The sequence below is a fragment of the Halichoerus grypus genome, chromosome 2 (assembly GCF_964656455.1).
Source record: "Halichoerus grypus chromosome 2, mHalGry1.hap1.1, whole genome shotgun sequence".
Lineage (NCBI taxonomy): Eukaryota > Metazoa > Chordata > Mammalia > Carnivora > Phocidae > Halichoerus > Halichoerus grypus.
In genome coordinates, this window is record NC_135713.1 from 95,197,781 (window position 1) to 95,212,005 (window position 14,225).

General features: G+C 43.5%; 1 protein-coding gene across 1 annotated transcript; it reads right to left on the minus strand.

The window, feature by feature from the left end:
• Positions 1–870: 870 nt before the first annotated feature.
• CRHBP (corticotropin releasing hormone binding protein) lies at positions 871–13,525 on the minus strand. The gene is made up of 7 exons (XM_036090133.2): positions 13,097–13,525; positions 12,647–12,740; positions 12,257–12,414; positions 10,671–10,881; positions 8,904–9,052; positions 4,523–4,640; positions 871–1,651 (listed from the first exon to the last, which is right to left on the minus strand). Exons 1-7 carry the CDS (start codon positions 13,175–13,177, stop codon positions 1,494–1,496), a joined length of 969 nt encoding a protein of 322 aa, XP_035946026.1. The 5' UTR covers positions 13,178–13,525; the 3' UTR covers positions 871–1,493.
• Positions 13,526–14,225: the final 700 nt, after the last annotated feature.

A 14,225-nucleotide genomic window follows, 5' to 3' on the forward strand; every position in this document is an offset into this window, starting at 1 on the left:
GGACTGTGAAAAAGAAAAGGGTTCAACTTCACAGAATTTACTTTCTATGAAATGAAAATCCAATGTCTGATATAACTCACCAGGAAGTCTATCCATCCAGGCATTTATTCATTCCTCCCAGCCTTTATCCTACCATTTATTCATCTGTCCGCCCATTCATCCATTCAGGCATTAATTCATTCATTCCAAAATATCTACTCTGCCAAAATTTGTGCTAAATCCTGGGTATTTTTAGCACCCTCAACCAGTAGTTTTCTTTCTGCCTGGTTTTCAAATTGTGTTAACAAGCCCAGTGTATTGGATTCCAGTACATTTCATTATAAAATGACCTTTATATTAAATATGTTTCAGGAATCATAATCAGGCCATTAATTGTGGCAGAGTTTACAGCTTCTACCCATTAATCCAAAGAAAAGAGTTCAGTATGGAGTATTTCCTTTTTTGCTCAGGACCTCATTTTTGGCCCCAAGCTGTCTTTTATAGACCATAGTCTCCAGCGAGACGTGGACAAGTCTTAGTCAACAGTAAATTGCCCTCAGTACCAAAGAAGTCCTCCAATATCTGCAAATGTCCATGAGAGCTGTAAGACCCCTGCTGTCCTTGCTGAGAAGTACATCCCACAGGGATAAAACTATGTATTCTCAGTTCTCTCGGAGGACAGTAGAAAGAGGATTTCGGCATCCTGCTGCCCGCACCAGTTAGTGCAATTCTGCCTTGTGCTCTAAATAATTCTACTCCCCTGGCCCAGAGTTCTACTGGCTGTAAGAAGTCTAAAATGATTTAGCTCAGCATTTGCTTCTGCATCACATGAGAACATTATTTTCTGATGGTAGTAAAGGAGGGGACTACTCAGGAAAACAAAGCACAATGTCAGGTGCCAACATTCTGATATATTTATTCATGTTTGTATTTGTGGATGGAAACTTCTTCCATGCTACAAAGTTCTGTTAGAAACAAGATGCTATAAATCAATAAAGAATAGCTATAGTTATTGCCTATTAGAATAACAAACAGAAAACAAACAGATACAACTAATTTGGTATACACAGACATTCAATTGTTTTCTGCTCTAAAACTGATATGAACACCACCATTTTAATTCCTTTATGGCATTTTCTCTGGAGATACAATTTTTTTTTTTTTGAGATACAATTTCTTATTGCCCATTGCTTTGTGCTTCTCTTACCAGTTCAGGTTTGTAGCATACCAAAGAATTACAGAAAACTGTTTTTCTACCAAAGAGGGGCTATTTGCCACCATGTGGTCATTCATATATTACAATGAAAAAGAAGCAAGGTACAAAAATTAATGTATGCTTGTGCACACATGGGTGTGTGTGTGTGTGTGTGTGTTTTGTGTATGTGTCTAATGTGTGCTGAAGCCTGGGAATACTGAGTATGAAAGGCTTTTAACTAGCTGGTCATCAAAATCATATATAATAGCTATTAAAAACTCACTTAGCTAGCAGCTTGTAAATCACTGGGGTTGGTTACTCAACGACTAGACAAACAGATTTCTTGGATACTGTTTCCACTTGGGTTTTCCAGTTCATATGGCTCCAGCTGGCGGTACTCAAAAGTCACACGATTTATGTGCTTTCCGCTGGACACCATGCGCACCACCGTGTTGTCACAGCCAATTTTCATTTGGGCTATAATTCATGAAAAAAGTAAAAGGTTCCCTGCAGGTTAGAAACCACACAAACCATTTCCATCGATAAGATCATTTAAACACAAAGAAAGCGAGGGGATGTAGCTCCTCTCACATACTCAAACCATGCTCCTGCCATCAGGTGAAAAGTTCTGTTTTCATTTTTATTATAATATATAATTAATTGTAGAATACTGAAAGTGAACTCAGTTTTCCTCATGTGCAAAAACACTGTTAGCCAAATAAAACTGGCTGGAGGGGCACCTGGGTGGCTCAGTTATTAAGCGTCTGCCTTTGGCTCAGGTCATGATCCCAGGGTCCTGGGATCGAGCCCCGCATCAGGCTCCCTGCTTGGTGGGGAGTCTGCTTCTCCTTCTCCCACTCCCCCTGCTTGTGTTCCCTCCCTTACTGTCTCTCTCTCTCTGTCAAATAAATAAATAAAATCTTAAAAAAAAAAAAAAACTGGCTGGAAAGAGGAGTTAAAAAGAAAATCACAGGGGGAAAAAAAGAAAGAAAGAAAATCACAGGCCCAAAATGGTGCCCTTTAGGCCAAGGTATGAAACTGGGGCTTAATACCTAATCTAATTGTAATTTCAACCTCCCCCAGAAAGGTAGCCTTAACCAGTCAGGAATTTTTCTATCAGTGTCAGTGAGTCGGCTACAGGGGCCCTCTCCATCCCCCAAAAGGAGGATGAGGCAATCTGCATGACAAGACACCTTGCTTTTCCCCCTAAGGGAAAGTGCCCTTGTCTGGAACAATCTTTTTCTTTTGCCAAATTTCTTGCCCCACCCTCCTTCTATAAAAACCTTCCATTTGGTACAATGCCTTGGAGACCCCTCTACCTGCTAGATGGAATGTTGCCCCATTCATGAATTGTTTACTAAAGCCAATGAGATCTTTAAAATCTATTCAGTGGAATTTTTATTTAACAGAGGCAATAAGATGTCTCTGCACTTCTCGTGTTCTCCTATCTGCAAGGCTTCCGTAGTGCAGGCAAGCTGTCTACCCACCCCTGCACCTCTGCTCTAGCTCAGTGTTGGCAGCAGGAGCAGTACCGCCCTCTAGGGACAGGTTGGAAATTTGCAGGGGCAGTTTTTGGTTGTCATTATCTGAGGATGCCAAGTGGCATTTAGTGGACAGGGCTAGAGGATGGAGTGTACTGCGGGATTTTATGCCGACTAAAAAAAAAAAATCACCCGTTTATTATTTTCTGAGCCTAGATAATAACTCTGTTTACATAAAAGCAAAAAATAATTTGCATAGTTTAGATATACACTAATATACTTGTTTTTGTTCTATTGTCCACCTGTACCTTTTGACTCATTTTTTCTGTGCTTCTTATATGGAATGGCTTTTGATATCCTTACTTCTCTTAAATCCAATCTTATTCATTATTTGTTTTTTTTAAATTGTATTATTTGTGTAAGCATCTGGCAATGTTTATGTATATCTTCTAGTGCAGCTGTGACCGAACACTTGTATGTTAAAACTCATAGCAGTTTTATCGAAAATTTCTTTTATTTCTCCCTTGTCAAGCTGGGTCCTGAGGCAAGATTTATCTGCCTGACAATAATTTTTTCTGTTGTTTTAATTTTGTCTGTCTCCTCCCGACCCCTTGTCTCTGTCAGGCCTACATCCTGAGAAACACTAACATTATTATTGCATGACAAATGAAGTAAAACAGCCAGATACTTAATTGAGATAAAAGTCAATTTAGAGACATAACAAATATAAACCCTATAATTATTTTTATATAAGCACCTGGGAGTCTTGGTTAAGCTTCTATGAGGAGATCCAAATTTAATTTTCTTTACATGATTTGGAAGGTTATTCTTTTTCTGACCTTACTCTAAACTTTAATATATATATCAGGATCCATTTCCTTTGTTATGTGCACCTGATTTACTTATTATTTGACATAAATGCACCAAAATTACTCTAGTTTCAGTAACCTAAATTTTAAGGCACGAGTATTCCTTAGACCTTAATCTACTCTTCTTACCCAGAGCAAATGCATCTCCTCACAGGTGCCCTCCTGCATGGAAGGATCCAGTGCTTCAGAGAACACAGTAAGAGGCGAGAAAAGCCACATGGACTGACTGTTTAAACCAGCAATTCCCAGCCACCCTCACCCCGCCTGACCATCATCCAATGGAAAATCGTCACTGATCCCTCACAAGGAATATCTGGTTCTGTTTGGCATGCTGTGTACTAAACTGGTCTTTCATTACCAGTGACCACTTTTAGGTTTCAGGACTTATTTCTGCTTTTGCACTGGTCTTCCAGAGGCTGCTTTTGCCCCTAGAAGTTGGGGACATTCAGCAGGTCTGAGAATTTCTAATAAAGCATATAACTTTTTAATTTATGGTCTATGAGTAATATCCACATACACATTCCATATATATATATGGAAAAGTTATTTAGATATTACTCCATTATTTAAACAAGATATTACTTCTTTATTATACTCTTACTAACTGATGATACATCTATCTGAAGCATAGTTTTCAGTTAGTAAACTCTCTAGTCTTTAGAGGATGAAAGCAGGTAACTTCAAGAAGGTGGAAAGAGCACAGAACATAAAAACTGTCATTTTCATGGTTTTCTTAGGGCCAACCTTAAACACGTACCCTTCTTTCTTCAAAGCTTCCTCTCCCAGGTTCAGATATTTTGGTAATGCCTTGTCAATACCATACATATGCTCAAATGTAAAAATCCTTACATCGGCTCAAGGTGCAAAACCCAAGTTTTTAGGGTGGAAATTGCCTTCCCATGTATAAAAAAATCTGAGGTGTTTTATTTAAGGAAGTATCAAGTTTTATTTAAGGAATCTTGACAGGCTCATAAATAATAATCAAAGAAATGTCTCACCAGGGCCATGAAAGGAATAGCAGAGGCCAGCCAGAGGCATCATCTTGGAAGGGTCCAGCCCAGGTCCTCCCAGCAGCTCCACAAAGTCTCCTATTCCCCCACAACCTGCTGAGGGGTTCTAAGAGAATAAAGCAGCAGAGGAAGATATATTTCAACCAATTACAGAAGTCAGACCATTTGACCAACCGCAAGGTGGTGAATCCCCTCAATCAGCCTTGCCATGTTGGCGGTGCCATTTAATTGAACATCCAGGACTCCGGAAATGAAAAGACATTTATAAGGAAAAAAAAATCGTAAGAACTGCTCTTCTAAATCAGTTGAGTAATCATTTTCTTTAAATGTGTGTGCATTTAAAAAAAAAAAAAAATGTTATAATCTCAAGGACCGGAATGATGAAATGGGAATCTGTAAACTCCACATAAAATGAATGAAAATTGAATCTGAAAATGCTTTGCTTTTTAAATCATCTGGACATACATATGGAATTATTCGAATTTCTTAATGCACGCAGTCAGCATTTATAAACAGGGCTTTCACATCAGTTTTTCCTTCAACTCACCTCTTTTCCTCTTCTTTATTTTTTTTTTTAATTTTTTTATTTTAAAGATTTTATGTATTTATTTGACAGAGACAGAGATAGCGAGAGCAGGAACACAAGCAGCGGGAATGGGAGAGGGAGAAGCAGGCTTCCCCTCGAGGAGGGAGCCCGATGTGGGACTCGATCCCAGGACCCTGGGATCATGACCTGAGCCGAAGGCAGACTCTTAACGACTGAGCCACCCAGGCACCCTTTTCCTCTTCTTTAGAAAGGACTTTGCCTGATCTTGGGACAATCCTTATCATTTCTACTAATGGGCATTCAGATTAGTTCTAAGAATGTTAAAGAAAGAATAGAGCCCTCCTTTGGGGCTCAAGGTAGGTAGAGTTACCAGTGTCTTTCTCCTCCCAACTAAAACAAATTTATTTCAAGCTACTCAAAACTAGAATGTATTCCAGAATGTAATCCACTGTTAACTGTTTTCCACTCCCTTCATCCTTTCCACACTGCCTTGTCCACAGCAATTCCTACACTTTACTTTCCCACAAAAATAAAGCAGCTACTCTCAGTCCCAAAGGTTGCACTTTGGGCCACCCAGCTCCTGTGATCAGGGCTGCTGGCCTCGTCGGCATGGCCCCCTGTGCCCACGGGCCCACACTTACAAGGGCCTTGTGCTTGGCTGAAGGCTCTGCTGTCACCATCCTGAAATTCCTAATAACTCTAAAATAAGGGCCCGCACATTTTCATCTTGCACTGTCCCCCATAACTACACAGCCAGCTTTGCCTGTGATCCTCTCCTTCACTGAGGCACACTATTGCGAGATCTAGTGCAGAGTGGCAGGGTGCTCAGAGGTGAACCAGGTAGACCCTGCCACATAGGGAACAACTTCTAAAATAGAAAATGTTAGTGGCACCTGGGTGGCTCAGTCGGTTAAGCGTCTGTCTTCAGCTCAGGTCATGATCTCGGGGTTCTGGGATCGAGTCCCATGTCGGGCTCCCTGCTCAACAGGGAGTCTGCTTCTCCCTCTCCCTCTGCCCCTGCTCTCTTGCTCTCTCTCTCTCTGTCTCAAATAAATAAATCTTTAAAAAATAAATAAAATAGAAAATGTTAAACACACACATATATAAACACACATTCAAACATCTAGAAGACACTGAAATGCAACTAGAACTAAACAACAACTTAGGAAATAATATATAACACCAACTGTTTGGCTAATACAAGGAAGGAGGTGAGGACATACATTTTTTAAGTGCCTACTCTATCTTGGGTCCAATGCTTAGATGCTCTACACATAATTTCATCCAATAATGAAATAGAGGCTTAATTAGCCCTCCTGTGTACAGGGCTCATGCTCTTGTATCAAGAGTTGAGTGAGAGGTGAAGGAAGAAAATCTTAATTGCCTTTCCCTTCAGGAGAGGATATCCAGGGGGAACATCCCTTAAGACTAAACTTTCCACTTGGTTCTTCAGGTTCTAAATTTCAGCGGGAGGTGGTGAAGGGGAAAAGGCAGGCCCCAGAGAGAGAAATGGGAAGTAAGGAAGTTGGGAAGAAGTAGGAGCTAAAATGAGGGGAACCAAGCAGAAACAAAGAAGTTGGACACACCTGTTCCTTGACGTTCAATGACTTTGCTCTGCTCTTCCCAAACCTCTCAGCTAGTCTTAGGAATGAGAAGTACTACACTACCCTGCTGTGTTCAGCTCCTCGGCAGCAAGCTCCTAGATTTCTCTGTTGAGGTTCTGGCTCTCTGGACTAAGCCACTGCCATCTCTTGCCTAAACTGTGACAATGGCCCTTCCCGTACCACTCTGGTCCCCGCAGCCCCTTCACCAGCCAGAATGGCCTTTAGGTAAGCCTCTCCCTCTCGCCCCCCCCCTCCCCCGCCGTGGACCTTGTTAATTAATTGGGTCACGAGATCAGCAATTCCCAACCACCCTCACCGAACCTGAGCATAATCAAATGGATTATGTCGCTTTCCTGTCTGTACTCCTTCAGTGGTTTCCCAGCGCACTTAGAATAAACTCAAACTCCTTCATATGCCCTGCTGGGCTCTCCACACCCTGGCTCTGCCCTTCTCCCTGATGCTGTCCAGTATTCCGCCCCCCCCCCCCCCACTCTACCTTTCTATTTCTGGAAACCAGCAAGCCCATTCCTCCCTCTGAGTCTCTGCATTATTGTCCCCTGTGTTCCTGGCTCTTCCAGGGGCTGCTGGCTCCTTCCTACCTATCAGTCACATTTTACTTTAAACGTCTCCTTCTCAGAGGTTTTCTTTCCTGACCACCTTACCTCAAGGAGCTCCCCACCCCTCCCTCTACTCCCTTGTCTATCACAGCACTCTGCCTCATTTTCTGTTGGGCACTCATCACTATTTCGAACGCATTACACTTTTGCTTATCTCAACCCACTAGAATGCAGCTTCCATGTGAGCAGGACCTGTGTGGTTCATTGCTATTTCCAGCATCTAGAATAGTGCCTTGCACATAGGAAGAACCCAAAAACTATTTTGTAAAAGAATAGATGTTTAGAACACTGCAGACTTCAACATTTTTTCGAGGGGAAACGCCAAGATGACTCCTCACAGCTCAGAACAACTAACGTGCAGATCTCCCAACCTGGGATGGTGCTTGCCATCCATCTTCTGTGGTAAACATCAGGATTGACCTACAAACAATCTCAGGCAAGAGGGCTACGCCAAAGACATCTGCTTATTCTGGTCTTTATCAAAGGATTATTCTTCTACTAAGGCCCAATCAAAACAAACAAACAAACAAACAAACAAAAACAGGCCCTGGCCCATGAAATTAGGGCTTAATGGAAATTAGATACACACCTTTCTTCAGTGCTGGTCCTATTTATTTGGTTTTCACTGAAACCTGCCTGATTAGGAACAATGTGTGTCTTTGATGTCAGCAAATATATGAGCCATCTTAACCAAGGAATACGAAAAAGTGAAAGGAAATGAGAATGACTCAGAGTGAAGAAGCCAGCAATACCAAAAAAAAAAAAAAAAAGTGGTCAAACTCAGCATTAATTGTGAAGTCCATACAGAAGTTCATGGAAATATAGACTGATAGAGATTCTCAACTAATATTTTCATGCCAAATGTATTGAACTAAATGTAATGTAAAGAAGGGGTGCCTGGGCTCAGTCAGTTAAGCATCTGCCTTTGGCTCAGGTACTGATCCCAGGGTCTTGGGATCGAGCCTCGCATCGGGCTCCTTGCTCAGCAGGCTCCCCACTGCCTGCCACTCCCCCTGCTTGCGCTTACTCTCTTTCTCTGATAAATAAATAAGTAAGTAAGTAAATAAATAAAATCTTTTTTAAGAATGTAATATAAAAAAAATCTTCAAAACTTTACTGTATTTTGTAATATAAAAATCCAATTCTGTATTTTATGCTACACTTAGCATTCCTTCATCACACAGTTCTGTCACTGAGATACTTCTTTCATGTCATAAAAAAATGCCAAAATTCAGAAAAACAGCTGTGTAGATGACTCACACTAGGTTCTGCTAGGAGAGAATTTTTGTAAAAGAGGCAAGTACAAGAGAGTTCAATTGTAATTATATGCCACAACTTTCCCAGTTGAACACATTTCTTACATCACAAGAGAAGTATTCAAGTAATCAGAAGGGGCACCTGAGTACGCAACATGCAGTGTAAGGGAAATAGAAGGGGGCTTTCATCAAAGCAGCGAGGGTAACAGCCCATGTGGGACTGACAGCCAGCAGAAGGACACACTCCCGCAATTCGCTAATGTCCACGTTTACCCTGTATGCTTCCTTCTCCTCTGATAAAGCTGTGGCCTCAGTAAATGATTGGGAAGTAAGAAAGCAACTTACCTTGAACTGCAGACCATTTAAGTGTCCCAGGGTAAGATCCGATATTTTGATCGCCACGGGATAAATTATGGAGAAGCTGCAGTTTTGCCGCAGATGCGGGACCACCAGGGTAAACCTTCCACTGGGGGTCTGGGAAATCACATTGCAGGCTTTGTGGAAAAACAAAATCACATTTTCACTATTTGGTATGCTGGGTTTTCATAGAAATTTACCCTATCCTTATTCTAGGCTCCTATTCAGGGTCTAGGGCCCTTGTGGCCTGGACGAGAATAGGTATCACAAGGGCAATTTGGTCCCGGGAGGCAAGGGGGCTTCTAATCTCAATCTCAAGGAGTTACCTTGTTTACAACAATCGTAAGACATAAAGTAATAATCAAACAACACTAGCTAGTAGAAGTTCTAGAAACACTTCATTAACTAGGGTCCAAATTTGAGCTGTAAATCTGAAAGAATAAAAGCTCAAAGGTGAGGCCAGAACTCAAACCCTGCCTGCCTGAAAGCTTCATTCACTGAACTTGGAACCATAATGATATTTTTAAAATAATGAAGTCAATAAATAAAAAAATAGTTACAAAACAGGCTGAGAAAAACAGAAAGCAGGCTTATGTCTGAATAAATATTTGCTGGGTGTTAAGTGGTAACTTGACTAAAAGGTAAAATATTTTTTAAAGGTAAAATATTAATGTTTAACTTTATCGTAAGACTTTCTGATTTGTTTTGTATCTCAAATCTAGATTTATAATAAATTTATTCTCCTAACTATGAAACTAGAAGTATCAGAGTTTTGCTGATCATGGGCCAAAGATTTCTAATTGATCAGAATAGTCAGAACTACCTCTTTCTCCTTCCTATGTTTAAATTACACTTAATTTCAAAAAGAACTGAAATACCTTGGTGATTCTACAAGATTGCTGATTTCTAACCACACAAAATATAGAAGTGTTGTTTTCTAGTGTTATTCTGCTCCAGTTCTCAAAAATGGACTTTTTGGGGGGCTTCTTTTTTAAAAAATAAAAATTGGAGGGTAAGTCAATACATTATTCTTTGGCAGATTAGACCCCATTCTTCCACCATTTGAAGTGTTAATACCATTGTGTGCAGCTAAAAATGAATGATTTTTTTTCTTTTCCCGATTTAAAAAAAATACATTTTTCTCTTAGTGGAGAAAAATAATAAGTAGTTGGTTCATGAACTCATTTTGATTACAATAACATGTTCTAGGGCTGAGCTGTTCAGCTTTATAGCATCTATGTGTGTATCCAACAGAAATGAAATTAGAGTGGTGGGCTCCAAATTAGAAAGCAATGCTGAGGTCCTTCAGTCCAACCCTCTGCTTAGGACATGAAATCTGTCTATCACATCCCAGATAGAGCCTTTGCCCAAATATCTCTAAGAAGGCAACCTCAGATCTGATTCATCAAGCTAATCCCAGATCAATGGAATGACTCAGAGGGATTAAAGTTTGTCACTGAATCCATTATAGTGCCTCAGAAGATCAGAAAAAGACTAAAGAAAAAAAATAAAATTTTACCCACCAAAAATTAATATCCTACCTAGCCTGGGAAATCAATTAAAAACTGTGAATTGATTTTCGGAGTAAGGACTAGGAAATATCCTTTAAGTCATTTCTAATGACAAAAGAATTTCCATTCAAATCATCCCTCACTTCAAATTTCTTAAGTCTGGTGCAATCACACTACCTTTGAAAAGCAGATCTGACACTCCCTCCAAGTCCTGCCTTCCCACTAAGAGAGGGAGTCCACTTACGAAAGAGGTTGGGATCTGTCTTTATGGTGAAGGTGAATCCATTTCCTGGTTCATGAACCCGGAAGAAGATCATGGCCACATTCTGGGAAGATCTGATGCTCCTTCGGCTAAGACCACTGTCACAGAAATCTATGTACCGCTCAGTTGTGGGGAGAGGATGATCCTGGGAACTGGGGAACTTCTCCCCCTTAAGAATCCAACCATCAAATACCTTCCAACAAAAAAACACACAGATGTAGATGATCATTTCCATCAACTCCTGAAGTCACAGGTGTGTTGGAAAGGGGGGAGTTACCTAGCAATGAGCCTTCAGTCCTAAGTGGGCAACTGACAGCCTGCACTCCCCTGACCACTTGCTTTCCATCTGTATATGTATTTTGACCAATACTTGTTTGCAAGTATTATTATTAATGATTTTTTTCTTCATAAACCTTAAAGTATCCAAAGTAAGTAAACTTTGTTATACTCTATTTTATAATTTCAGCCTCCTTGGTATGAAACTGTAGACAATATACATTTTTATCTTGGTCACATTTTCCACACATCCCATCTTGCGAAGAATTCCACACAAGCATAATTTGGGTTTCAGCTTTCTCTTCCTTCTCCATGTCAACATATTAACAAAACATCTCAAAACTAGCAAAAGCAAAAAACAGGAGCAGCAACTTTACCTACTTGCCAAAGGCTGTAATATGCCCACTTCCCTCATTTTGTAACTCTTATTTCACATTAAACTATCAAGAACTACTTCAACACTCAGACAGCAATGGCTGTTATGCCACTTAGGACCTTTTTTTTCCCTTCACTTTGTTCAAGTTTGTGGTTAGATAAAAGGTCAGGGTCGACGGACAGTACTCCTAAAATCACCACAGGTCTCCAACTGAGTGAGTCCCACCTAGTGCACATTCGCAAAATCACCGGCTGCAGATGACTTCATCACACACACTTAGTCGTCTTCTGAGGACTTGGACAGATTCCAAAATCACTCTACCTGGGAGGTTCTCATCGTGACCATCGCGACCGGCCTGCGTAGCCCCATCAGCCGGCCCCAGCTGAGCGGTCAGACTCACGGGGACGACTAGGAGTGGGCATGTGGTACGGTTGGGGGACTTGTCCTCGCCTCCCAACTGCCCCAGACTATAGACCCCCTCTCAGCGTCCGTCGCAGCCGCCAGAGCCCTGCTGCTTCCAAACCGGCTCACCCGGGCATTGAGGACGGCCTCCGCGAGCCCCGCACAGCTCCACAGAGACGCGGGCCGGCCTTCGAAGCTGGGCGGGCCCTCCAGGTGGCCCCGAGCCGCGGTGCCAGTTAGTTGGTATCATTTTTCATCTAACACAGCGCTTCACGCCACAAGTTCAAGTCTTTGCAAGCGCGGGATCCCGGGAGCGCACGGAGGGGAATTTAAAGCACTGCAACGGGCGAGGCCGCAGGCCCTCGGGCGCGGGGCGAGGTTCGCTCGGTCGGGGAGGCGCTCTGCCCCTCGGGCACTAGCTCCCCACCCCGCAGCCCCCCCGCTGGGCACCGCACCCCGGCCCGGCGCCCCTCAGGGCCCCGCGGCGGGGGCGGGGGCGGGCGGGTCGCCTCACCTTCAGGAAGTCGCCGCCCTGACAGTCGATGGAGACCAGGTCGTAGTGGATGGTGATGAACTCTTCGGGCTCGGCGATGAGGAAGGCGGCGCAGTGCAGCTGCGGCCGGTCGGCGGTGAAGGTGAACTGGCCCGGGAGGCTCAGCATGTCCAGGCACCCTGCGGGAGGGCAGGGGGGCCGGGGGGGGGGCAGAGCTGCGGCCACCGAGGCACCGGCTCCCGGGCAGCCCGTCTCACGTGCCCCGTTCCCGACTCCCCGTCCCCGGCGGGACCCCAAGATGGGAATCGCACCCCCCGCCCCGGCGGTGCCCGGGGCCTCCTGCGCTGGCGCGGAGCCCAAGCTCGCCACCTCCCCGCTGGCCGCGGACGCGCGCCGGCAGCCCGGACTCACGCAGAGCGCGGCGGTACACAGGCGCCCCCGCCAGCTCCCGCTTCAGGCTGGCGCCGAGGAGCAGGAAAGGGTCGTGGTCCGCCGCTTCCCGCAGCTGGCAAGGAGAACGAGTCAGTCGGCAAAGTTCAAGAGGTGGGAAAGGGGACTGGCGGCGGGGCACTCTCCCTGCCCCGCAGCAAAGAGAATAAAGTGACGGGATACATCTCCCGCGTCCAGAGAAGAGAAGGTCTTAGACCCTTTCCACGAGACCCAGGTATCCCCAGGGGCCAAGGGAAGGACGGAGAGGCAGGGAGGAAGACCAGTCCAGGGGAAACCAGGAGAAAGAAGGGGCAAAAGATAGGGAAGAAAGAGCTAACCCCAACAAAGGCTGAGAGCTGAGGCAGCTTATCTATCCCCCAAGGCTGGACACACACACAGAAGATGTGATGGGTCAGTCCGGAGATAGCTCACCTCTAGGTACCGGTTCTCCACTCTTAGAGCCATCAGGAAGATCAGAATGAAGTGATACTGAAGTTTGAAAGAAGGAGACATGCTGGCCTGACTTCTGCAGCTGGTATGCTCCTCCCTGAAGGTCTCAGGCTTTGCTTCCCACACCTTCGCCCAGGCTGAGAGCTAGAAGCTGGTAGGGTCCCTTTGCTGGGTCTCTTTTATAGAGCAGTGAGGAGGGGAGGCTCTCTGCCCCTTAACTGATCTGAGCTCAGTAACCACGGGTTACTCTGTCTCAGTGACAAAGTGCGTGCTGATGACGAGGGTCCCCCTCTCAGCCACAAATTTTCAGAGTGGTCCAGCATTATTCACCAAGAATGATTTCAGGCACTTACAACTTATTGAACTAAACTGTGGGAGAAAGAACGAGGTAAGGCTAGAGAATAAAGGAGGGCATTTTGCTGGATCTGCCAAATGCTGAATTATCTCCTCCTGTGGATATTTAGGGAATTCTCGGTGTTGCAAAGCAAAGTGACAAAGTTACACACGTGCATAAAATACCCAAACACTTATAACCTTATCATGCAGGCTTGTCACAGAACCTTGGATGGAATCATGCTGGAGCCTATCAGAGAATATAGTATTCGTGCAATTGCTCATGTCTCAGGAAAAAACATGAGGTGTTTTTAGTTATGAACAGAAGCTGAAGTCTGATTTTGCAGAAGATGGCTATAATGCAACTCAAGCTTTCTTTCTCTCCCTTCGTCTTTGCTTTATCCTGGTCCAGTTTCTTGTAAGCATTTCCCTAATGGAAAGCTAACTCAGGCATCTATGAACTTCTGGATTTTAGCTGAGCTTTGTCATTCAGCCCAAATGTATACATGGTAGGACACACTCCTGGGCCAGTGAACTGTGACCATGACCTTGGCATCCATCTGAACCAGTGAGAGATGAAGTCATTGTATTTCACACCTTCAAATACTTAGATTATTTTGATATTCTGATAGAAAGAACTGCCCAGAAGCTTTATTATAACTGCTTATCAGCAAATGTACAGGGCTAACAAATGACTTAGAGATCCAGAAGTAAGCATCTTTGCTGATTAGATAGAAGACAGTTGTTTCCCCTTTATGTCAAAATTTGTGGGAAATAT